Source organism: Danaus plexippus, chromosome 25 (assembly GCF_018135715.1).
Source record: "Danaus plexippus chromosome 25, MEX_DaPlex, whole genome shotgun sequence".
Lineage (NCBI taxonomy): Eukaryota > Metazoa > Arthropoda > Insecta > Lepidoptera > Nymphalidae > Danaus > Danaus plexippus.
Window position 1 is genome coordinate 1,309,057 of NC_083553.1, and position 26,351 is coordinate 1,335,407.

The window sequence follows — 26,351 nt, forward strand, 5'->3', positions numbered from 1 at the left end:
TATTACTTGGATCGTTACCAAATTAAAAATATAATCTTATATCCTCCCGGTATCTTTTTAAGATGAGTGATATACATTTGATAACACATTTGCTCTGCACTTGCCAACACATAACTAACTTCACATATGACACTATGAATTGTGCATGCTCAAAGACAAAACAATTCCAGATAAGCGTATTTTTAAATTATAAAACGAAATTTTAAAAAATATAAAATTAATGTTTTATTAATATAATATCAATGAAATTGAATCGAATATTTTTTGAGTATTATGAAAGGTTTCAATATTGGTTAGAAATCGAAAAAATCTCACCTTGTTTTCAAACAAGTCTCTTCCGAATTCTAGACATTTTAATGAGGTAACAACCTGTCGAGCTTACAACACTTATCTTGATTGAGTATTTACACTTTAAGTTCAACAATTGAATCACTTTGGAGTAATATAATTTACGGAGGAACAAGATTGGCGAATTGACAGTTAACTTCATTTTAAAACTATCACTAGTCGAAAGGAACATTAACTGGTCATATATATTTTTTCATAACATCCCAATCATATTCATATAATACTCATCATATTTCTAAATTAAAAACTTTTATAATTTTCGTAATCTAATCCAAAATCTCGAAGAAAATAAACAAAATATATAGCCATAAATCAGTTCTTTTCAAACTGCTAAAATAAACGCTACACGTTCTAAATATTAATGTACCAAAATATCACGTAATAGATTAGTATTTAGGATAAGCGTTTAATTATTCTAAGTATGTTATAACACAGTTTTGGCAAACGATACCGAAATCTGCGAGTATTAAATTAATATATAGATTAAATGGAATTAGGGACCTCATAAACGTATCACATAAGTTTTCAAACGAGCCTCCTTTGATATATGTAGATTTAAATAGATTATCAAATTGAGTTACATTGTACTTAGATACATTTACGAGGTGGAATTAAATAATACGAATTAAAATATACTTAAAGTTAAATTGACTGTTATCTCTATTACAGTATTGTTAGTATTGGCACAAAATTTTAAGGTCGCCATTAAATCTTTTCGAACATTTAAATTTCGTTCTAATTTTAACAATGCATGTCAGTAGAAATTATGTAACATTTTTTCATCCTACCGCAAATTAAAATCCTTCGGGACACCAATTAAACTCAAGGCATTTATTTTTTACATACACCGACTTGATTTTAATCACAATATGTTGGGTTTTATAAAAAAAATATTTTTTACGGCCACTAAATCCGGTATGGGTTCCCATTCACAAAAATCCATAACTGGATATAGAAACGCCACTAATTGATACTCTAAGTCTATGAATGCTTAGGGTTTTACAGCTCGAAAATAGTTTTATATCGAAAATTTCCGTAGAAACTTCCTTATTCATTTTACAAGTTCCGTAAAACACGTAATTTTTTTTTTCATCACCACAATTGTTTTTTTGTTACAGGAAAATTCCGTCATGAATTTTATAGGTCATACTGCAAATGCTTCCGCTGCTATACTCCTCCAGATGATACTGCGCCAGGAAGTTCACGAACGTGTAACATAAGAACCACTGTCAGGAGAAACGATACTTGCTTGGGTTATCGACAATCTCACCATCCGTCTTCGAATCATAACAGCGTACACAGAGATCTTGGTAAAATGAACACGTCGTTCATAGAGAACATGAACGGGAACAGACGGCTGAAGAACAACGGATGTGACGACTCCATCAGTGAATCGGCCCGGTTCACATTGAACTCTGATGCTAGAGATTGACACTTGGGCAGAGATCTTCTAGTATATTCGGAAGTAGGACATCAGAACCCTAGCATTGACTGTACTGCTAGAAGCACATACAGTTTTGACTGTAAACCCTATTACGACTGCTTTAAAGGGCACATTGCCAACGAATGCAGAAAACAAAGTTGCTTCGATAAAATGGAGATTGAGAGACATAGTGATACGTTTATTGATTACCGTCAGTGTAAAAATGAGCTAAATGAATTTTGCTCTATCGATGGAACTAGAAACGGGTCGAAAATTAATATAAACCGTAATCTTAGTAGTCGCCAACTGAATAATAAGAAGAAATCGTAATCTTAGTAGTCGCCAAGTAAATAATAAGAAGAAAGTGTTAACTGTGGGATATCGCAGTAGTTGTCATATGACCCCAATGCTGTTAAGATTATAAATTATTTTTAATATTAGACATACAAATATATACTGTATCATGATTTTTGCCTCACATATAATCTGGTTATTGATTTAAAAAAATCTCTTTTTTAGTTATGTTATATTTTAATACAAACAAAAATACGGAAATCAGGGTTAAAAAAATACACGAGATACCAAATAAATTTATACTTTAAATAGATAACTAAGGAATTTTTTAGAAAAAAATTAAATCGACTTAAAAATACAGGTCCACTAACAGCTGAAATTAAAATGTTATATATATTAACTATTTTCTGAAATGATAAAAAAGAAATACTATGTGAAAACATAAGAATAAAAATAATTACTGTTTTAGCATAAAATTAATTGTTTACAATAAGTATAAATTATTATTGATTTAAATTAATTTTGTATTATATGTACATATTCTTAATCTTAGTAACTTAGCAAGAACACTATATGTCTTGGTGATAAAATATAATTTATACTGTAAATAATTCGGTTTTTGCATAAAATTCTCCATAAAATATCATAAATTTACTATGAGTTATATAAAACTTTTAATCTTTTAATTGTCATATACAAAGTTTTCATAAAGTAATTAAAATTATAATTTATGACAGATATTATTCGATCAAAAAGAAACGTAAGGTGACATCATACAAATGATTGAACTTTTTATATTAAATGCATTTAATTAACGTAAATAATAATGAATTGAAACGTTTTTAGATAAAGGATAACAATACCTTTTAATATATCTGTGACATTAATAATACAAATATCTAGAAGTATGTTTGTTTTAACATGTGTTGTAACTAGTGTTCTGTTTTATGAAAAAACTTTGAGTACAAGGTATTCTTGAATACTATTTTATTACATGACTTTAGATATAATTCACATACTACTACTACTTCAGCCATGTGAGTTCCACTACTGGATACATAGGCCACATGATCATCGACTTCCAAGCGGTTCGGTCGGAAGCGGCCTGCATCCACCGTGAACCCGCGGCCTTGACTAAGTCGTCCGTCCATCTCGTTGGTGGACGCCCGACGCTGCGCTTTCCGATTCGTGGTTTCCGTTCCAGCACTTTAATTCACATACGTTAGTCTCAAAATAATTCTTCTAAGAAAAAATATGTATACTTAAAATATATGTGTATATTTTTTAATTATAAACATTTAATTGCATAATTTCAGCTATAACTATGACGTTATAATTAATACACGAACTTTATTAACAATTCCATTCGCCTCACGTTAAGCACTTAGTAATTACAGTTGGCTTTTGATATATTTTGACGGTTGGAATTCAAACATTATAAATGATTATAAATAACTGAATACTGATCATTTATTATATTTTTTACTGAATAACTTTGGTAACCACTGTAATATTGCTTAGTTGACTGGAAAATGAATATTTTAACTGTTAACTGGAAAGAAAATTGTATATATAAACGACCTAGAAAGATGTAAAGAAGCTTAGAATTGTCATGTATGTGGAAACAGTAATTGGCATAAACAATATTCTATACTTATTAATGGATTTATTTGTAAATATTACACCCAAAGGCGCAGGAAATGGGCTGTTTACGTAAATGTAGTGGGTTTATACACTCGCGTAGATTAAAACGGCACAGAATTATTTATAGATTGCAATGATGTGTTCTCTTTTATTAGAGTAACTGTAAGACATTTCTGAGTACACATAATTTATTTAGTCATAATATTTGTAACTTTAAAGGTGGAGTTTTTAAAAGTCCATTTGAAAAACTCATTCATTTTTAAAACAAACATGATTTTCATTTTTAAAATAAATTTTAGCTGATAAAATGAAGAAAATAAGTTTAATTTCAATTTACCTTTCACGAATCAAACAAAAGATAGATTGTTTATATTATATATCATAATTTACTTTAAAAAAATAGATTAATACAATACTGGCACTAAAAATATTAATGTACAGACAAAAGTATTAACGCTTTATATATGTGCTTATGTATAATAACTATATATTTACTTACATTTTATACTGTCAAACATTTATTCTTATTAATAATACGATTAAAAAATGTAATTTATTTATCATATTTATTTATTAATTATATGTATATAAGATTAATGAATATTAAAATGAAACAAATGTTCAATGATCTTCATGAATGTATATGTAAAAATGTGTGCAAATAAATATATTATTGTTTAAGTGTTCGTTATTTATTTATTCAAAACAAATAATTTTCATTGATAATAATCATTGAAACTTTTTTAAACATGTAAAATTTCTACTAAACTGAGAACCATTTTCGTTTTATATTGTATAAGATAACAGAATTAAAAAATACTTATAAAATACCACTCAAACTAAAACTTTCAACTTTATTAATTTAATTAAGGAATGTACTAAATATACATTTAGTTATTAAGCTTCGGAATTTTCTTGAGTCACTTAAAATATTGATTATTAGCTGTTGCCCGCGGCTCCGCCCGTGTGCTGGTCGCTTTTCGCACTACCATATACATATACATGAAACTTAAAATTGAGATAACTTCTTTTTCCCTTAACCGATTTTGATGAAACAAAGTTTTGACAATGCTTCTAATTATATGTAATCCAACTGTGAAAACCGTGTTCAAATCCGTTGAGTAGTTTTGAAGTTATAACGTACCAGACGGACAGACAGACAAAAATTCCAAAAATTGTTTTTTGGTTTGTATGACTCTTCTTTAATTGCCTCCTATCAGTTTTTGGAAAAATATTTAATGTATAGACATTAGATTTTTCTGTTTTATTATATGTATAGATAAAGGACAATTAATACCACATGACTTATAAAAAAAAGTGTAATTTCCTATATACAGTCTTAATTATTAATGACAGTAGTACTATGTTAGTGAATAAAATTATGTTATACAGGATTTGTTTATTGCTGTAATATAATATCATCATCATCATCATTATCGTTATCATCAGCCTATATTGGTCCACTGCTGAACATAGGCCTCTCCAATTGCACGCCACTGATATAATATCGTCATCATCATCATCAGCCTATCGGAGCCCACTGCGGAGCAAAGGCCTCTTCTCACATGGAGAAGGTAAGAGCATTAATCACCACGCTTGCTCAAGACGGGTTGGCGATTTCAATCTTATAATTTGAATATAAGACCAAGTTTCCTCACGATGTTTTCCTTCACCGTCAATCAGTGGTGTCTAAATACTCTTAGAAAGTACATATTACTCGGAAAAGATTACATTGGTACTTGCCAGGTTTCGAATCCGCGCCCTCACGTATGTGAGGCGGGCCTTTAACCTCCAGGCCACGACGGCTTTTTATATAATTTAATATAATATAGTCTTATTAATTAAAATTAATATTGACATTGTAAAAAGAACGGTTTTCATATCCGACAGATATGTTTTTACCTGAATGAATTCACCTGGAAATTCTAATGATTATATTCAAAACTGTCAGTTTATTACATAAAACATATTCATGAGACATAATAATAATGATTTTAATTCTCTATAACCAACAGATATTTTCTTCATACACATTTGTTTATGTGTGTATAGACATTTGGAGCAGTGTATTTTATACTCAGTCACGTCTTCAACTCAATCCGAACGTAAACAGTTTGCATGACAAATTTATTTAGCGTATCATAATTTAGTGTCACCCAATATATTGAACCAATAAAATATCAATAAAACGAAAATTCATTGGATATTAGGATGATGTGTAACATCCCAGTGCCCATTAAAATGTCATAAAAGTGAATTACAACTGGATTCATATACGAGTATCGTGTTTGGTACCATCAGATTTACTGCACTATAATGTTTTATGACGTCTTGTAGCATCTTGCAGGGTCATTAATTTTCTGTACGGCCTGGAAGTTAGAGGTATCTCAAATATGGGTTTTGAAACGGCCATTTAAAAACAGTCAATATTTTAAGGTGTTGCAAGAAGTTTTGCAATGTCTGCAGTCAAATTGGCTGTTGCTGACAACGAGTTACGGCGTATAGCTACACAAGGTAACGGTGTGGAAGTGACACTGGTTATATAGACTATGAAATATGTTAAAGTTAGCGTAAACCGTTAATAATTACTTGTTTTGTATTTTTTTCTTTCTTCTTCTTCCACACTCTTTTACTTGATCATAAAATTACTCGGTCGACGATGCTAGATACCGAAAACAGTCTATTAAACTGTCCTTGGTCTTCGAATGCAGCTACTGACCATCCAAAAGATTAAGCTTGGAGAAGACCGCTTGTTCCTATTCTGCCTATGTCTTCTGCATAAGAGCCCATTAGCCTGCAGCCTAGGAAAAACCATAACCTTGAGAAAGAGGACATGTTCAAGGATTGCTGACTATCCCTCCCAGCCCTGGGCCATTGAAACTTACAGTTACTGTACAAAATGCCAGGTATACGCTGTTTCAATTTCAGTCTTTTCTGAGAAGGTCATCCTATCAATGACGAGGTAGACCAATTTGATCTCCAGTCCAAAGAACACATGTAGGCTCTACCTACTACATTTTTTTTAGACTTAAATTAATATAATGTTTTATAGATCGTACAGAATAGCCGAAGGCGATAAATAATTGTTTTATATATATAGATGGTTGATTTTCAGAAAAAACTCAATAATAAACACAGCTGTCTTTTTTTGTCGTTTTTTATTCTTGACCTTACATAATAAAAATATATTTTCATTGAAACTACTTCTACTGCAATAAAATTTGTCAACTTTATTGCGGTATAATATAGACTGCCCTAACTAATTAATTATGCATGCTGACCATGCCTTACGTGTGTATGTGTGTGCCTATACTAACTGAGCCCTTTATATTGGATACTTTTTTGTAGATTAAATAATTATAATATTAATTCGAATCACAGAAATAAAAATATATATTTTTCATAGAGCACGTCTTAATTTCTTATTAATTATAAATAACTACTCTAATTTCTCAATCATGGACTTGAGTTTAAGATATTGTTTTGTATGTTTAAAGATAAAAAAGAAGATGACCTTCTTATGGCTAACCCTTGGATATTAAGCGATATCGGGTTATGGAAGAAAATTATGAGACAAAAGATTTTGAAAGTAAAGGGTGGGACTAGGAGTTGGGAATGGAAAACAAAATTGCTGCCATTATCTTTTGCGGATCGTGTAATAATACTCTAAATAGATGGACTATACATAGACTATCTACACATGAGCTTTCACCCATTGACTGTAGCTAGGCTCAACATTTAAAAATCGATAAGTCAAAATTATTCAATAAATTATAGAAAGGCATTTTCTGTTTTCATGAATTGTAGTTTCGTTTAATCACAAACACAACATTTCGCTTACAGTACCGGATTTTAAGGCATCCAGTTTTTTAGGCGCCATCAGTTTAAAGGATTTTCGGTACTTTAACACTCTAGGGTGTCATCATAACCGGACACGTTAGTCCCATTAAAGACCACGTTTTATTATAGCTCATAAAAACATTTATTATTACTCAGTTTTCATTGCAAAATTTTACTATAACTAAAATCTTTTAATAAAGCGTATTTATACTTATATTTCTTAGTTATTGTTTATAGGACACAAGATATACTTAACAATCAACGATGCAGATGAAGTTTTTTTAAAATGGAAAAGAAGTTTTACTTCATTTTAGAAAATTAATTTTTAAACTTATCCGTAAAAGCTATTTCTGAAAATGAATATCATACTATCTTTTATGACAGATTATCTTAATTTATAGTCACATGGATCACATTTAATTAGAAATAAACATATAAGGATATTTATAAATATTTGGAAGAATGTATATTCGAAAAGGGCAGACGATATCATAAAAGTAGCAGGTACTCGTTGGTCACAGGCGGCAAAGAATAGAGAGCATTGGTCTTCCCTGGAGGAGGCCTTCACCTTTCATTGAGAGGGTTCTTGCTAAATGATATTTAAATAGATATTGATAAAACGCTATGTCGATTACAACATTAACTACAAATTAAATCAAAAACTAATTAATTTTATTTATATTTTTTTTTTATGAAACCACAAAAAAGCAATGGATTTAGATATATTATTATTAAAATCTAACTATTTGTTAACCATAATCACATTAATTTTAATTTCTTTCTAATTTATTTTGCGTCCACGCTGTTAAAGAAACTGTACTATGGAATGCAAGAAATAAAATGCTTTTTTATTTTATTTATTTATATTCAAAAAAGTAACTAACTATTTCAATGTAATATCATGTTTTATTGCCATAAATAAATATTGATTTATATCTATTAATTTACATATTCAATATTAAACCAAAGTTCTACTATATATAAAAATTATTTATTACTTGAGCAGAATTTTATATTTGACTGAATATAAATATAAATATTATAAGTATGTAGTAATATTAACATCACCGAGCAGTGGCGGGATAACCACAATCCCAGCCGGGAAACTGGCTGGGATATGCTACAGCAGGCCTTGGGGTCTAGATAGCCGCAAAAAGTGCTGGTGCAGAAGGTAAGGGGAAACCACTGCAACTATCTTCCCAAGAAAGTCATCATGTATACGGGTCACTGATACGTGATGACCACGAGGAGTCTGCAAAGACTTGCGATGATGATGATGAATATTAACATCGAATCTCATCACCTTTATTCACGTCAATTAAATTTTAATTTTATTTTATTATTTATAATTTTAATAGTCCAATTATCAAATTATAATAATTTATCAAAAAAAAATATTTTGTTAATAAATAGACAATAATACATTAAGCTTTAGATCAACAAAGCTTAAGCACAATTATTTTTTAATTTAATCTTCTATCGTAATTTTTGTTCCTACTTTTTTGGTCTCAAATTTTAGGAACGCTCATAAGAGCGTTACATAAGTTAGCACACAGTAATTACTTATATTTTCGTTGTGTTCCGATGTGTCCTTAAATTATAATTAAGAAGAAGAAAAAGTGACTTTTAAATTTAATTAAATAAAAAAATAATTTCCGTCATAATTTTCGTCATTTACAATTTCAAAATGCATATTTTAAAAGATATATTTTTTTTTGTGGTATATTTATGACGAAAATTATTTTGTTATTGACCTGCTTTCAATAACTCATTTTTAATTGAGAGAAATAAGTATATTTCCATAGAAATAAATTTTAGTTCTCCATTTAAGCATCTGTGTGATTAAAAAATTAAAAAATATAAAGTAATACAGCGTTAATACAAATTTAAAAAATAAAAAGAAAAAATCAAGGATAGTTTTGAGAAAGTCTTGTTATTTGTAATTTTATTTCTATAGACATTTTATTCACACAAAAAAACACTTATCAGATGTCAATTTATATATACAAATGGTGTTTCTCTAATCTCCACATTGATACTTGTTGGATGTTTGTGCATAATATTTTATTACTTATCTCCTCCGTATATGCAAAAACTAAAGCGGAAACAGCTAGAATAAAGCTAATAAACGTACTAACATTATTTGATGAAACTAAGAATTAATAGTGTGAAAGTAGAAGAATGAATTGTCCAATATTTACATTATAATATAATTATTATTATTATTTTTATTTATATATATTTTTTATTTATTTATTTTTATTTATTTTTTATTTATTTTACATTCAATTTAACAGAACATGGACTAAATTATTCTACGTAATTAATTTATATAAAAACCTTTTTATTAATTTATTTTATTTGCTACTAATTATGCAACCAATGAAACCAAGATTTAAATGACTTAATGTAATTTAAAAACTAAGTAACAATTGATTGGTCCGACTGTATTGTACGAAGGGTGACAAGGGGTACAAATAGTGACACAATATTCTAAAAGAAATATAAAACTAAAAAGTCTTTTCACACCAAACCGCTGAATCGGACCCGTGTAGAATGAATAGTTTTACTTAGAAGTTAAAACGGTCTCTTGTCACATGAATATTAACATTTATCAGCAGATGTTGAAATATTAAACAGAAAGAACAAAGACAATACGGGCTTTAAAAACAGTACTGAAGTTGATTAGTAGAAAACGGTCACAACTTGGTCTTCTGTACATAATATGATATTCTCAATATTAGGTTCCAACAAGCAACATATTTTATATATAAAAAACACTTTTTAAAAGTTTTATATTTTGAATAGTGTGAACTGTGATGTAGCTTTTCTCATAGTCATTGAAATTAAATATAACATTGAATTTCAGTATCAAATCTTAACCTAAAAAAGAATAATAAATTGAAATAATTTGTAAATAAGATATCTTAATACACAACTGCGTGTTAGAGTGTTGAACATACAATCTGAATTGCGATCGTAAAATTGTAGGCCATATCGTATTACATTATGAATTTAATTGCAAATGTTGCGTCAAAATAAAGGTAAAAATGATATAATCGCCTAATTACGTGCCAGGATCTGTGGAACAATTGGTGTTTTGAGAGGAGAACCAAAACATATTCGTAACAAACCAATTACAACATTTTCGCTCCGACCAATTTATTTGCAAAATACATAAACCAATTTCGTTCGACCTAAAACAACTTCTCAGAGTAATAATACAAATCTCACTCTAGATTTCTGATATTCTATTGTTATTGCGGTGATTTAGACATTGAAGTATTGAGTTCTTTCAACTCAATAACAAAATAATCCTACAATTGTTATATTCATGCTTATTACCGATCCATTAGTTAATTTCCCATATTTTTGGCATTTAAAAAGTTTCAAGTACCCTTATTTAAGTAATTAAAAGTTTATCCAACAAAAAAATTATTTGTTCTGCGCTTTATAGTTTAAAAGAAATAAAATACTTTCGATTCTAGAATTGTAGCTTCGCGGGCTATGACCACAACTAAACACAGCTCCAATGGTGTACCACGATTACCCTTATCGGCGTACCACGAAATCGATTTTTCTTTAAACCATGGAGTTCTGTTAGAATATTACACATCCGATGAAGGTACTCAAAGTAACCTGTGCTATATATAACACAACATTACCAGCACATATCAAGTTATGTACTTAAAATGATTTTGCGAAAAATCATATAATAGAGTTCCAAATTACTAAATACGAAACCAGAGTTCTAAAATCTGTTAATGGCGAAAATAAATAACGATGGTCGCCAGTATTCCCAAAACAAAAAATAATACATACTCGTAGCGAAAAGTAATAGTACGTGAGTCATCCCAACAACAGTCAACGCTTTTATCTGAAAATGTCACTGTATGTAGTGCAGATCCAACATCCTCAGCACACATAAGAATAGTACGAAATGTTATTAACAGTACTTGAAGAACTACATATAAAGCTTTTGTAACACGATTCTTCTCTGATTATATACGATTCTATTCTCAGGAAACATTCTTCAACTTCTACCAGATACAACTTCCTGATACAATTAATACGCCACTAACAAGTTTTAATCTTTGGCCACACTTCAATGAATTAGAACTGATATTTAAATGAGAGTTTCATTATCTTCAAGTGAGAACAAGCTTCTTTCAGATATTCTGCTAATAGTTTTCAATGGAGAGTTGGAACAAAGATTAAAGTGGAACACCTTTGGGTTTTAATATACAACATCCCAGCAACCGTCAAGAACGTGTATCCCGACAATGAGAACAAAAAACTATACCTTGGTTTAAAGAAAGTGGAACTCTTGCAACCAACCAAGGAAAAAGCGTATAAGACAAATAGCTTGATCCTTTTGAAGATTGACAGGCCGAGGCAAATAAATTCGGTTTATGCTGTTGTTAGTTTGGAGGAGGCTGTTATTTTTAATCACATTGCTCCAATTATTTGAAGCCGTCTGCACTTTTCACATAAAAAATTGTTGAGAGTAGGTTGTTTTATTATTTAATTAATAATCTTGAATACACCTTAACAATGAAATCGTTAAAAAACTCAATCAATAGGCTACATGCAAAATTTGTAACATTGGATTTACCGTTTTAATTATAACGCCTACACTTACCTTAATTACTTACTTACTGTAAAGAAACATGTTTGTATTGTTTAATGATAAAAAGCATATGAAATATGAAGGATCATCTAATGTATCTAATGTAGTTTATTTAGTTTTTCTTTCTCATTTCTGATAGTAAATAAATCTAAATGAAACTTATATTTTCTCATTACTACGCGTTATTTTTTAATTTTTAAAACTACATATCACGGTTGCTGAAAAGTAACCGAAACGTCGGGATTATGAAGTTGTAAAATAATAAAATCCGCGTAGTATATCCGAAATATATTAGTTTCATAAAAAAAAAAAATCTAAACTCTGATTATTCCTATACCAGTGTCGTTAGAGATTTTGTTATTATATTAAGTGAAAAATATCTTATTATTATGTCTTATTGCGAACAATATTATAGATAAATTTTAAATACATAACAAAAAAAAAATGTTCTTTATGTTATAGAGCTTTTTGAATGGTTGTGTCGATTAAGAGGATTATATTTTTAAACCTACATTGTAGTTAGTTAAAACGTTGAAGTTTTTTTTGTGAGAATAAATTAAGCCTTACCTTATAAAATTTTAAATCTTAACTTTTTTAACATAACCGATTTTATGTTTTTCAGACTAAATTCTGTTTATTTTTTTTGCTTTTATAATCATATCCATATTTTGTACATCTAAATACCGTCAAACAGATTTCACTTGTAAATTGTAACTCACTGAATAGAAAAAAAATTATAGACAAGCTGTTATTTAACTATTGACATGTTTTTATTAGTTACTTTAATAGGATGAATGCAAAGAATATTATTAACATTAATTTTAATGTGCTGTGTTAATAAGAATCTTTATATTCTTTTCCACTTAAAAATTACAGGCATTTAACTTTTGAGGCATAGATTATAAATTATATTTTATAATCAACTCAATATGAAATAATGAAAACTATCAATTTGTCTTGTCATGTCATATCAGAAGAGAAATATTTTTGTGCTTCCATATACCGTCTAATCAGCTATGTCTTTTGTACAGCTCTTGTTTGAAATGATCTCAAAATATCTTCGTGAAACAGTGGAGGTTGCTTCATTGTAGCATCGTAGATAGATCTCCAAAAAAAAAATCACAAAATTTCTCTGTCCCGGTTTATCAGCCAATCGCAATCATTATAACGTAATATAATATACAATTATAAATAAATGAAATACAGTTATCAAAAATAGGCCCAACAATAGATGAAACAATAGCAAAAACCAAATATGAAACATAAAAATCAGTGTAACAATAAAGAATTACAGTTTAACACACAAACGGAGAATGTTTCTGCTCGAGCGTGATATATGTATATTGGAAAACTAGAATGAATTGAGGCTTTACTCGTAGTACGAGTTTTTATCGTCGATTTGAAGTCGATAGTTTTAACGTTTTTAATGCAACCACCGTTATCAAAACTACTATATGCAACGCCAGACCATTATTTATGTAATTATTTTATACTTAAAGTTTTATGTTGTCTTTAATTTTGTTGGCAACTATTCAAAAGCTCGGGATATTAAAGTAAAAATAATCTTTAAAAGTTCCAACATTAAGTAAGAATTCTTGTTCTATTCTCGAATTCGCCGTGATTCAGCTACATTTTACTTTCCAAACTCACAACAAAATATTAGTTGGGTCAACAGCAGATATTTTATTTCAAGAGTTTGTAACGTTGACAACAAAAATAATCTAAAGGCTCTGAATTTTACAATAACATGTCTTTTAGGAATCGTTACCGGATTGTAGCAGAAAATAAAAACTCTGTTACATAGAAAATTTTTCGAATACAATTTTTGTATAGATATGTAATCTAATTAGATTTTTAAGTTCCATGGGTGAATGAAATGGTTTAATCTTGAATAGACAGACTTAATATAAAATAAAAAAACTGATATATATAGATATATATATAAATGTCATGACTGTCTTCTGGCCTTCCATATATTTGGACTTAACTTTATTCACCAAAATGTTCGACAGCTTCACAATAGCCAATATTTAGAGGAATTTAAGTTTAGTTTATTTACAATGTAGTCTCTTATGACACATTTATCAGAATGCCGTAGTTTTCTTTGAATAAAATCGTCTTTGTGATATAAATCCAACGTAACAGAAGCTAAGAATTACAGAACGAATTATGACAACAAATCGGGTGTTTGTTTTAAATATAGTATAACTGCTAACTTCTGCAAATCAGGATGAGAATTTAATAAATAGGTATCTGTTCTCCTTGTGAAGTATAGCTTGACATATAAATCAATGGATAAGCGACTGTTAGACACTCGTAGTGATTGTTATAATTGTCTCAGGATTAATTTGACTAAACACTATCGTTAAAGCGATTATGCTGAGAGTTTATTAATTGAAAATACTATTTAAGTAGAAAGTTATAAAAACATTCGCTTAAATTTTTGCTTTAAATTCAGTTTCACATAAATACCTATTACTTTTATACAAAAATAACATTCAATAATAAACACGAAAATATTTTGGAAACGAATCCAATTACTTGTATTTATTTTTGTTTTTCAGGCGAAGTAGAAGGTCTAATAAAACTAACACTTCTTCAAAACTCATCTTTTCTTTCCTAATAATCAATGATAAATAATCAGAAGGCCAGATTTGTAAATTAAACGTCTATAATAAGCTAGTAAAACTCGTAAATTTACTTGGCATTTTATGTTTACGTAGTTTCATTTGTATTTAAATGTTCACGATTTAGTCCGCCTTAGATTTTTTTAGCAAGGACTCGACAGTGCTTGACTGTGATTCCACTTATTAGTCTATTAGTAGATGAAAATAAAGGCTGAGGTTATGAACACACTATCGTAGTAACAGCCTATTCAAGCTTAACGTTAATAATATTTATATATTTATTATTTAACATAAAGAGAAATGTTTTAACAAGTCATCATTGAGCTTGATCTGTAAATGGAGTAGGCAAGGAACTGGAGACTGGTGTGACATAATATATCAAGTCTTAATTCCTCTATTTATTAACATAGTTATAAAGAATCCAGTAATTAAAATAAAATAACATTGTTATAATATTGTCTATTAAAATTTGGTTTTGTGAAAAAACAAATAGTTTTAATAAGGCTAATAAATGACATTAGACTTATGGTTAAGTTCCAGATTAGTTTTTAAAAGTTGATATTTCTTTTTATGTGAACAGAAAACGCATTTTCAACCGTAGTATTGTCTCTATTGACTACACTTTTACGATATCGATAGAGCAATAAAAGTTGGTATAAAGATGGTAATATCTATTTAATTAAGTGCCTGATAAATAAATCCTCTGCTCCAATGACTGCGATCATAAACTTGTTCAGGCATAAGTTTACTTTTAAAACGCTATAAGAGTATGTAACGTAGCGTTTAAATATTTTGAATTCATCCGCAGTTTCCCCGCAATCTCATAAGCAATATTTCATTATAAAGCTAGTAACACATGTAGGATACATTCTGCATAAGTGTATAGACCATATCTGTACATTATTTATGTGTTTCGGATCGAAATCTATAATATATGTTTAATGTAAAATGACAAATCAAACCTTATATTTAGTGCTCTACGCACGGCGGAACTCATTTTAATCTTAAGACGACATACACTAATTTATTATGTAAAGAAACTAATAATATTTTTATGAACATTTAAGAATACAAAATTTCATATAACTTTCTTATCAATAACAATTTCTAATGATGTTGTAATAATTTACGATACGTTTGATTTGATTATAACCAAAAATATAGATTTTTCTGAATAAAAAATTATAGTTTTAAGATATTCACCTCCGCACACCCGTTCGAAAAATTACTATTAATGATATATAAATTAATGTATAACATCTCTTTTTAACTCAAAAACAATACCTCCGGTAGAATATTAAAACAGACATAGTTATGGCAAGTAATCTTAATATACACGAAAAACATGAATACTTTTGTTTCTAGTTTTTACAGCGTGCTTTTTATATAGAAATGATACGTCTACAGCAACACAAAGACATATTTCCAAGAAGCGACTCTGAGATGAACTGAAAAGATGACAACCAGTGGAGAGTATTAGCAGCTCTTGATTTTACAGTACATTATTTACAAAATAAAATCTTCCACCACAGCTTTCGTTATTTGCTTTAAAGATTAACTGAAAATAATGCATTTGCGTAATTGAACTCTATATTTTAAATAGCCATAGAAGTAATGAACTTATAACACTCTCTAGAACTATACCTATCAGAATACATATACATATACCAGTATATATGTGATACCTAGCACTAAATCACCAAAAGCCTTATATGTATGTACTGGAGCGGATTAAATACGAAGGTGGTATAAGGAGTTTCTGAAGTTGACAGAAAGGCACCTAAGATATTATTTGATTCTCCTTCCATGTCATTAAATAAATATGAATATAGTATACTTATCTACTGGATGGGTCTATATCCTGTAATTTTCAAGAATATTGTAAATAAAATACACAATATATCTTTCTTTAACAACTATTTCTCACACAATTCTGTAACAACATATTCAGTGTTTCGGTTGTTATAAGACCTAAAATCAGTGATAACATTTCCTACCTCAGAAAACATACAGAGCATTTGGTTACTATATTTCTCATATAGTAAAAAAATTGTATTAAAACATAATATTTTCAAACATTTCGTTATTAATACGGTTTTTCTGAATGTATCGCTTTAAATTAAATTTTAACTGCGTTTTGTTTTATTACTTTTATAAGACTGATCTAGTTTTACAGAATAAAGTTTCTTGCTAATTTTATATTGGTTGGAAAGGAAAGATAACGATTTTTTAAACTATATTAGGATCATAATTTCCGAGTTCGTAATAGGAATATTAATTCAATTTTATAAAAAAAAATGCAAATCTCAATAGCTTCTACATATTTTTTTCTGAAGAATAATGAGAAAAAACAGAATAATGATGAGGGAAGGTAAATCAGCACAAAAATCTTAGTAACATCCGTTCCAAGCATCTTGTTGTAACGTTCGGTAATTTTGACTACTTTAATACCAAGACAAAACATTCATATGTGCTTTTTAAAACATGCTCGATTACTGTATAAATATTAATTAAATGATAGCTTTTACGTAATCTCACTGCTTCGGAACGCGGATTATATTTCATGATAGTAAAACCGACGATAAATCCTACCTCACTGCAGTTTGAGTGACGTCACATGCTTTATGTACGCCACCAAAGTATAACCGTTATTAATGATTTTATGGCACCTCATTCTGGGTCGTTCATGGGGACGATATATGTTTCTTATCATAGTAAGGCCATTAAAGTTAACATTATTGAAGGAATAGCGAATTTACTGGTTGACTTGATGTAATCTCTCAAAAATCTGTCTATGGTTAGTACTCTAGATAACGTAAATGTAATAATTTTGATTCACCAAAGAGATTAAGTCAAAAATTTGAGGATACTTTCACGGAAACTAACTTAGCGTCTAAAATAATAATACTGAAAGTATAGGAGAAGAAAAAGGCGCATTTTTAATTAAATTTAGAAAAGTTCACCTTAATAATGCTTTTCGCGTGCCTGCATTGTGAACAAATTTGATATCAAAAATAGTAGAGCACGAGTGACACTTAAAGGAAATAAGGTAGTGTAAATAACAAATATTCTGTAGGATTGCTTAATATTTTCTGATGTGACATCAAATAATAGTGCACTTTACTGAAGCCTTAAAACTGAATTGACGAGCATATAATTACGAAAAACAACTCAACATGCAACTCAAAATAACAGTTCTACACACGACCAGCACAAAAAAACATATAAACGACAAGAATTTTTGTAAATTGATGAAAACAGACCAATGTTCTTAAAGGCATAAGTAGTAAAATATCGTTAATAGCATTCCAATATCGTAAAAGTTCTATTGAAAACTAAAACCATATTAGAAATGGGTTTTATGAAACCATAAGTCATGCATCTCTCCTTCACCCCTTCGATTCTAAAACCTTGTACTAATTAAAGCCCTACAGGTCATAGATTTTCTGGGACCAATACAAGGAGTTATCTTTGGTTACCCTGGTTGACTTTTAGATTTTCCGATTGTGTTACGTTTGTATGTAAGAGTCATATATTGTTTTAAATTATAACAATGAAGCATATAATCGAGATTTATTAAAACCTTGATTTCAAAGTTATGAATTTCCTTCAATATTTATGCATTCATGTCTAGACATAGCTTCCAGAAGTTTCTAACTTATTACATGAAATTATATTCGTCTTTCGTTTCTAATGTATTATGAATTCATATGTTAATATTGAGAATACATTTTTTTTATTTTTTATAGTAGATTTTGTTGATAAAACGTACTGATGCAAATACCGTAAATATATGCAAAATAAGCCTTGTACGCTATAGTCATTATCAGCTAAATACGTATTGTAAAATTTTTACCTACATACTTCCACTAATTTATTTCTCATTACAAGCTTTCCCCGAGTTTTAGAAAATCATTTGATAAAAATGGGAAAAGTGTCATCTATCTAAAATAAAAAGAAATATTAAAAACTGTCCGCCTTTGGGAAAATCTCGACTTAAATAGAGACTGTATATATTGAGAAAATTTTGTAAAATATAATAAAATTTGCCAAAATTTTATAAACCACTCATATATGGAATGGAGGTCAGTAAAAAAATTGCGATCAAAACAGAAAATGTAGAAGAAGACCATCTTCTACACAAAGGAGGATTTATAAAATTACTCGTATTATTATTATTTATCATCCAATATTCAATTGAAATAAGTTTTTTTTTTTACTTAGTCTATATCTGCCTTTTATGTTCATGGTAAGCAAGCATTTTTTAAGACGACCGTCTTTAGTAATTCAAATGGAATTGGAAATTTCAGGCCCAGACGCGTAAGATGTATCGACTGAACTGTCACTGTTCAACACACTATCTTAAATTATTTAAAATATGTAAAACTGTGAAAGTTTTTGGCAATTATCCTAGTAAAATGTAGGAATGTAATTTTTTTTTTATATGGGATATAAATTAAATGACGTGACACGCTGTTTTGACATAACATGTACCTAATTCTGTGATGAATTCCCGCCATTATGATGACAAGAAATCTTCTTGATTAAAATTCTCACATACATACACGTTTACTTTAATAGTTTTATCTTTTCGGTAACAAAACATATTTCCATTTTTATTGCGAATCAAATATTGAAAAGCAATAATATGAAATTTTGTTTAACACATCCAAGCTTCATAATTTATTCAATAATCATCAATAATATTATACTTATTTAATAAAGAGAACAAATCTTTGTGTTAAACAAATATTATTTACATAAAAGATGTATTATTCTCAGATATTATTTCCATAAATCAACTTTGGAGTTGTAAGAAATTTCGATAGCGATCCATTGGAGAATCATTAAGCTCGGCTAATGATCCAAGAACAATGCCTGAATACTTAAGTGTAGTCGTAATTTGTATTGCCCATTTTATTGTCAGAGCAAGTCAAGAGCAAGTCATTCCGTACTGACTTTATATTTTATTTTAAATGTTTAACCATAATGAAAACATTATAAATAAATATATCTAAATATTTATCTATTTATAATATACATTTCATCATTCTATCTATCTTCTGAATAAGCCAATAATACTTTATGTCCATCGAAGGTATTTTGTATTACATCATTTTGATTCTGGAGGAGGGAGAGGAAAGGGTGGGAAAAGGGAGAGATCAATTAAAATGAAAATAATAAAGTATTTTAATTTTAAATAATTTTGGATACGTTTTTTAAAATCATTTTTATAGACTACAACAATAAAATCACTTTGTAAAAGCGATAAACTCTGTCTTACGAAAACATTTGTGTCCCCAGAAAAATTGAGACAGTATTGTCTGCATATACTGAGTTGACTTAAAATATTCAGAAAAGCATAAAACCTTTTAAAATGCTCAAACAATTTAGGTTCAATAATATTGAATGTCTGTACTCCATGTTTTACCAATAAATCTATCAAAACTTTCTTAAGTAATAAAGTTTAAGACAAACGAGTTTATTTGAGATTCTCTGATAATTATGATCTCAAGTTGCTTCATCTCACTTATGTGATAACAATTTATCAAATAGTTTATAAATATTTATATAAATATTGGTCATATTGAAGTCTTCAGTACTGAAAAATATTCTTTTCATCAATAAAAGTATTTCGAATGAATTATTTAAAGCAATGTATTATTGCGGTATGATTTATTATAATATCTACGAACACCTCAAAGCTCTTTAACAGCGGAAGCTAGCTAAGTTCTTATCAAACATCTGACATAGTTTGGAGTCTGTTAATACAACGCGAATATTAAATAAAGACATTTACGACAACGTTTCAGACTCAATCTTAGTTTGCTCAATAACATGAATTTTTTTTAAAATTAACATATGCATATAATATTTATATTTAAAGAACCCTATATTATCTCCTTTTTTTATGATGTGAGTAGGAATTTGATTATTCACCTATTTGCATATTCTTATCCTTCAAATTATAACCCCAGAGATGATAGTCCTGCAAACCTCCAAACATGTAGCAAGGTTAGCGAAAAGGGTATAGATTAAATTTTTCTCAACAAAAAAAGATCGATTCTCAAGGGAATTAACTTCATTTCAAGTGGACGAAGCGGTGGATAAAATTGAATTTTATGTAAGTAGTTATCGTTACGATCCTTTAGTCATATCTTGATTATAGAGATTTTAACCATATTTATCTAGTATTCGATAAAAAGCCTTAATTCGGTCTGACTTACACCTGTTACTGTTGCGGGTAATTAAACAATAAACAGTTGTCAACTACACACTGTCGTTTGATTACACTACATGGTGGCAGCGGTGGGATATTCATTAGAAAAAGCGTTAGAAGGTTTTTATTCGCGAAATATTTTGCGTAAAATTATCACGCAAAGTACGTTTTGTGTTTTTAACAATGGAACACGCTCGACCATCGTCTGAATGATATCTTGAAAGCAAATCCCTCAGCCGGGCTGACGCTTGGACACTTTGGAAGAAACATTTCCAATTGTTCCTAAAGGCATCGGGGGTACATAAGGAGGAAGCTGGAGTGCAATCTAGCTTATTTATAAGCTTGGTCGGAACGGAAGGTTTCGACGTATACAAGACGTTCAGTTTTTCAAACGATGCCGGGAGGGATCATTTAACGGTCGTTTTGAACAAAATTTACGAGTACTTCGAGGTCAAATCGAACTTTACATTGGCCAGATAGACGTTCAACACGAGAAACCAGGAGGACGGTGGAAACATTAACCAGTACGTCGCCGCATTGAAACTTTTAAGCAAAACTTGCGAATTCAATGCAATAAACGAAGAATTTATTCGAGATCGAATCGTATGTGACATAAAAAGTGTGGTGTTACGTGATCGCTTTCTGAGAACGGAGGATTTCACGCTCCAAAAAGCTATTAAAATATCTCAAATCAGATTCTAGATTCCAAATATCTAATAGGCTAGGAATGTCTGGCTAAATAATTATAACACGAGATTCTTGTTTGTCTCAAGACTCAAGGAGTTTTTTTTAATGAAAAAAGTTTTAAAATACTGAAGGATTCCTAAGACTAGATCTGTTCCAAGTACCAAATCTTGGGTCTTAATCATGACAGGGAGACAGTACAGTCTTGACAAGGAGACAGACAAACAAAGAATTGTAGATTCCTCGTAATTATCGTTCCAAGAACAAACAATCATGAAAACGAGTGAACAAAGTTATGAGCATTAAAATACACATATATACAATAATTGTATTTAAGTTTTAATTTACACAAATAACAAACAACACTTAACATGAGAATATCTTAAATAACTGCTAAAAGTAATAATTTGACAATACGTGTTCGGAAACCCTTAATGTTGCTAGAAATATATAAAAAATGTGCATACGATAATCCCTCAATAAATGAAAAAGAAAATTCACTGTATCACTTAAAAGTATAATTAATGGGATTATCAAACCAATCCTATAAAATTTTCAAACAAACGTCACAGCCCAAAAAATTAATGAAAATACAAATGTACATATTTGTAAATATCAGATGACTAAACTGTGGTAAAGGGACAATAGAGTCACTTTATAAGTGTTTCCAATAAAAACACCACAATCGTATATATTTTTGAACAATATAACCATTCGTATACGTAAATTAATTCCATTAACATTTGCTGTAAACTAAAATCATATAACACAATATACAATAGACATGACGATAATTTTTGAAACTTCTTTGTATGATGTAAGTCTATTTTATAGGAAAAATTATTAATTATAAGAAAATACGAAGTTTTTTTTGTCAAATAATTGTCTAACTCTTTTCTCTGTCCGTTTTGAATCCGGCCCGAAAACTGACGTCGCTTCTGTCGTCACGTCTAAATAAATAAGACGCAAGTACGCTGCACTCGTTAAATACCTATTTTGTGTTATTAAATATAAATTCAAAAATATATAGGAATTGTGGGATAAGAACACATGTTTAAAAACTTCTGATAAGTTATTTGTGTACATTCCTCACAACAAAACAATACGAGACAAGTGGCAAGGCGAGATTCAAAAACAATATTGCTCGGTGCTCACCTTTATTTTTGGGAAGATCACTTTAATGTTAGTATTTACATTGTTTTATAGAATCTTGATTTCTATTAAATCAAACGCCTTACTCTATCCTTAAAGCACTTCGGATTGGACAATAATGATAGATATGTATGAAAAACAATACAAAATCACAGAGGATATTTGTGCTTCGGCCTCCAGACCAGACATATTTTTATAATTGCGAATTTTAAAGCACGTTGTGATAATAAAGCTCACGGTTCCTTGGGAAACTAATATGCCGAAAGACCATGTCATCAAGGTTAACAAGTATTAAGGGCTCACTAACGAACTCACTCAGAATAGGTTCGTTGTAAATTTGTACGCAGTAGAAGTGGTAGCGAGAGGTGTAACAGCCAAATCTCTCTTCAATCTACTAAAAGACTTGGGCCCGTCAAGAACTAACAACAGTTCATTAACGAAAGCAGCCATAGTAGGTTAGTTTTTAAATTTGGGTAGGTGGAGACAGGAGGTGGGACGGTAAAGGTGGTTTGTGGTAGTTTTTTATCTTTTTACCTTCACAACCATCCATAAGCAACATTTCACAAGAAAATCCACCTAAAACGGTAGATAAATCAATTCAAGTACACATGACATATAAGTTTAGAAGTAAAGCCATCCGAACGAATCCTAATTTAGTAAACCAAATGACAGTACGTTTGAAACCTTCTAAACAGTCTGTTATTACATCACCATTTAAAATTTAAAGTAACGTTACTCCTTAAACAACAATGCCCAAGGTACAGAAATTATTCAAGATAGAGGACTTAAGTATCTAATAGTTATATTTTATATACACCATCTGTAACGCACATAGATTCATCACCATCAACAAGATCTCTACAAGTGAACCCTTCTTCAGATTGCGGCGGATTGATTGAAGAATATAAAAAACCAAGTTAAATTAAAAATTCTGGAATTTACATTGGAAAAAATAACGAATAATCCACGTTCTTACATTGGAGTTTATATATACATATGTAAAATATATGTATTTCAAGACTATCACAAGAAAATATACAAAATAATCATTATCAAAATTAATTAGAACCGGGAGTTAAAAAGTGATATATATATATATATATATATATATATATATGTACGCCTTTTTTCATTGTGTAGTTCAGAAAAATATAGGTAGTATAATGTCAAACTAAAATACATAATACAATATTATAAAATTATGTACCTATACATTTTTTAAGTTGAGGTTTTTTATGATTTCTTGTAACTAAATCTTTGCCTTTATTCATGTTAAAGAGATTCATCTTAAAGTTGTAACTATTAACTTAACTTATGCAAAGCCGCTCTAATTGCATTCAGATTTACATAACGTAGATAACTTGATAAGGCAAGCAATTTGATACAAAAATAATAATAGTATATTTTATTATTTACAGATATTTATAATGTTAAATTTTCAGATAAGTTTAAAATTGAATTAGTTGTGTCTTTTAGGTATATATATATCATATATATCGGATTTAATACAAATTTGTTGTTTTCACAAAGAGACACGTCAGTCTCACTGACGTCACTAATGTCAATTCTTCCAGTACGTTCCATGATATGTTAAAATGAAACTTCAATTCTTCTAAATGTTCTTATATTTCTCGAAGATTCTTCAAAGTCATATTCTTCAATGGTCCGCACTCCTTGAACTCTCTTGTCGTGCCTCCAGACGTCGAATTTATACCAAAATTCAAACATAGTTCTATTCTCCTTTTGATTTTGATATCGTTTGACTTATAACAATAATATGAATACCAATAAGTTTTTATAATAATTGAAGACAACCTCAAGTTATTGTCACGTTGCATTCGTCATTAAAGCTGATAGCGCCGATATATATATTACCAAAAGTTCAGACCCTTCCCGAACATATATTTTTATTCTTTAGTTTTAAATATGAGACGAAACCTCTTAGCATTCCATGGATTGATTGATTGATGCGGGAGCCGGGTCCAACGCGTTGCAGGGAGAGGTGCTTTAACAGTGCCTGGGACTTGCGACCCAGGTGTAGGTTGAAGGGGCCCCTATCTAACGCATGATAAACGCGTAAAAACCTAAATGTTTGATAAAAAGCGTAAAACATGATTTTAATAAATAAAAAAGACCACATTTACGTTGCTTAAAACTCTGAAAAATTAAAATTATGTGCTATATTTTTATAGTTACGATATTAAGAAAACGGATATTCAAATAAACAGAACACTGTGTGAGCATGGCTTAATTAATATTTATATTGTTATAGTTCTTATCTTTAAAATATTATTTTAAGTTAAAAAGTACCTAGTTATGATAGTAAATGTTAAGCCCTGATTTGTCACTTGTTTTTTCTCTCTCAATCATTTAGTTTATATTTGTAAACTGTCATTGGCAATACAAGAAAAATTGATTTACTAGTTTAAAAATAAATTAAAATTAATAAACGCCCAATACCTAAAACAAAATTGTTTCGATTGAAGTATAACAGGAACCAATCAACGTAATGACAATCAGCAATATGTACATATGCGCTAGTAGTGGTTTTATCTATTTCCCAACTTTGTTTACAATCAGGAACAAGAAAAAAAATTAAGAATACTTTAAAAGTCAAGTTACAATTACGTGATGTGCGTTGATGTACTTAAACAAGTTTAAAAAACATTTAAGTTATAGAAATAAATAAACAAAAATATATATATATATATTTAAGAGCCGCTTTAGTACTGACTAAAGTTTGTTCGAGCACGAACCTCAAGCTGAGTGGCGTCATAAAAGTAATTTCCTGTAGACATAAGTTTTCCAAGCCGCTTCATTCATCGGAATGCGCACGATGTTTCTATACCATATTGGCATGTCAGAATCGTTGATTTGACACGAAATCGTGAATCTTATTTTGTCAGATAAAAGTATATTTTGTTTTCTTTATATGGATGTAATATTTAAAATTAAAATTAAAATGCCAATTGCATTTAGAATCACTTGATTATTTGCAATATTTTTGATGGGTCATTATAACAAATTGTTTACAATTTCCCCCAATTACTCATTATGCCATTCCAAATGTTTTTTTTTACAACTTATGCTCATAGCTTATAATTACAGTTACCAATATTTTTTTGGAACTGCTCAAAATGTCGAATTAAATCCAAACCCTGAGCACATCTACATAACATCAAGGACTTCTGAAAGCTCCGAGTAAATTTAAAAACATCTTGATTAAAGATCAAATTTCTATAAATAAAAAAAGCTAAAGTTTAATAATGAGCTAAATGGTAGAAATTTTTCGATATTAGTACTGTGAGAAATAAATAAAAACGAAGACTAATGATAACAGTGTTTCAGTGAATGAATTAACAAAAGATTTTTTATTTTTATATGCATCAGGGGCCATGACCACTGAGTCCTTTTCTAGAAACAGGAATTTTACAGCAGTTTCAGCACTTGCAATCCATTTTTCATCACAATTATACCTTAGCGGTCAAA

At 29.4% G+C, this 26,351-nt stretch overlaps 1 protein-coding gene across 1 annotated transcript in view; it reads left to right on the forward strand.

The window, feature by feature from the left end:
* The window catches only part of LOC116775430 (orexin/Hypocretin receptor type 1-like), a 79,835-nt gene extending 75,616 nt beyond the window's left edge, over window positions 1–4,219 (forward strand). Inside the window, exon 8 of the mRNA XM_061524701.1 lies at window positions 1,467–4,219. Coding sequence (XP_061380685.1) covers window positions 1,467–1,780 — 314 coding nt within the window. The 3' untranslated portion in view covers window positions 1,781–4,219. The remainder of the gene's footprint in view (window positions 1–1,466) is intronic.
* Window positions 4,220–26,351: the final 22,132 nt, after the last annotated feature.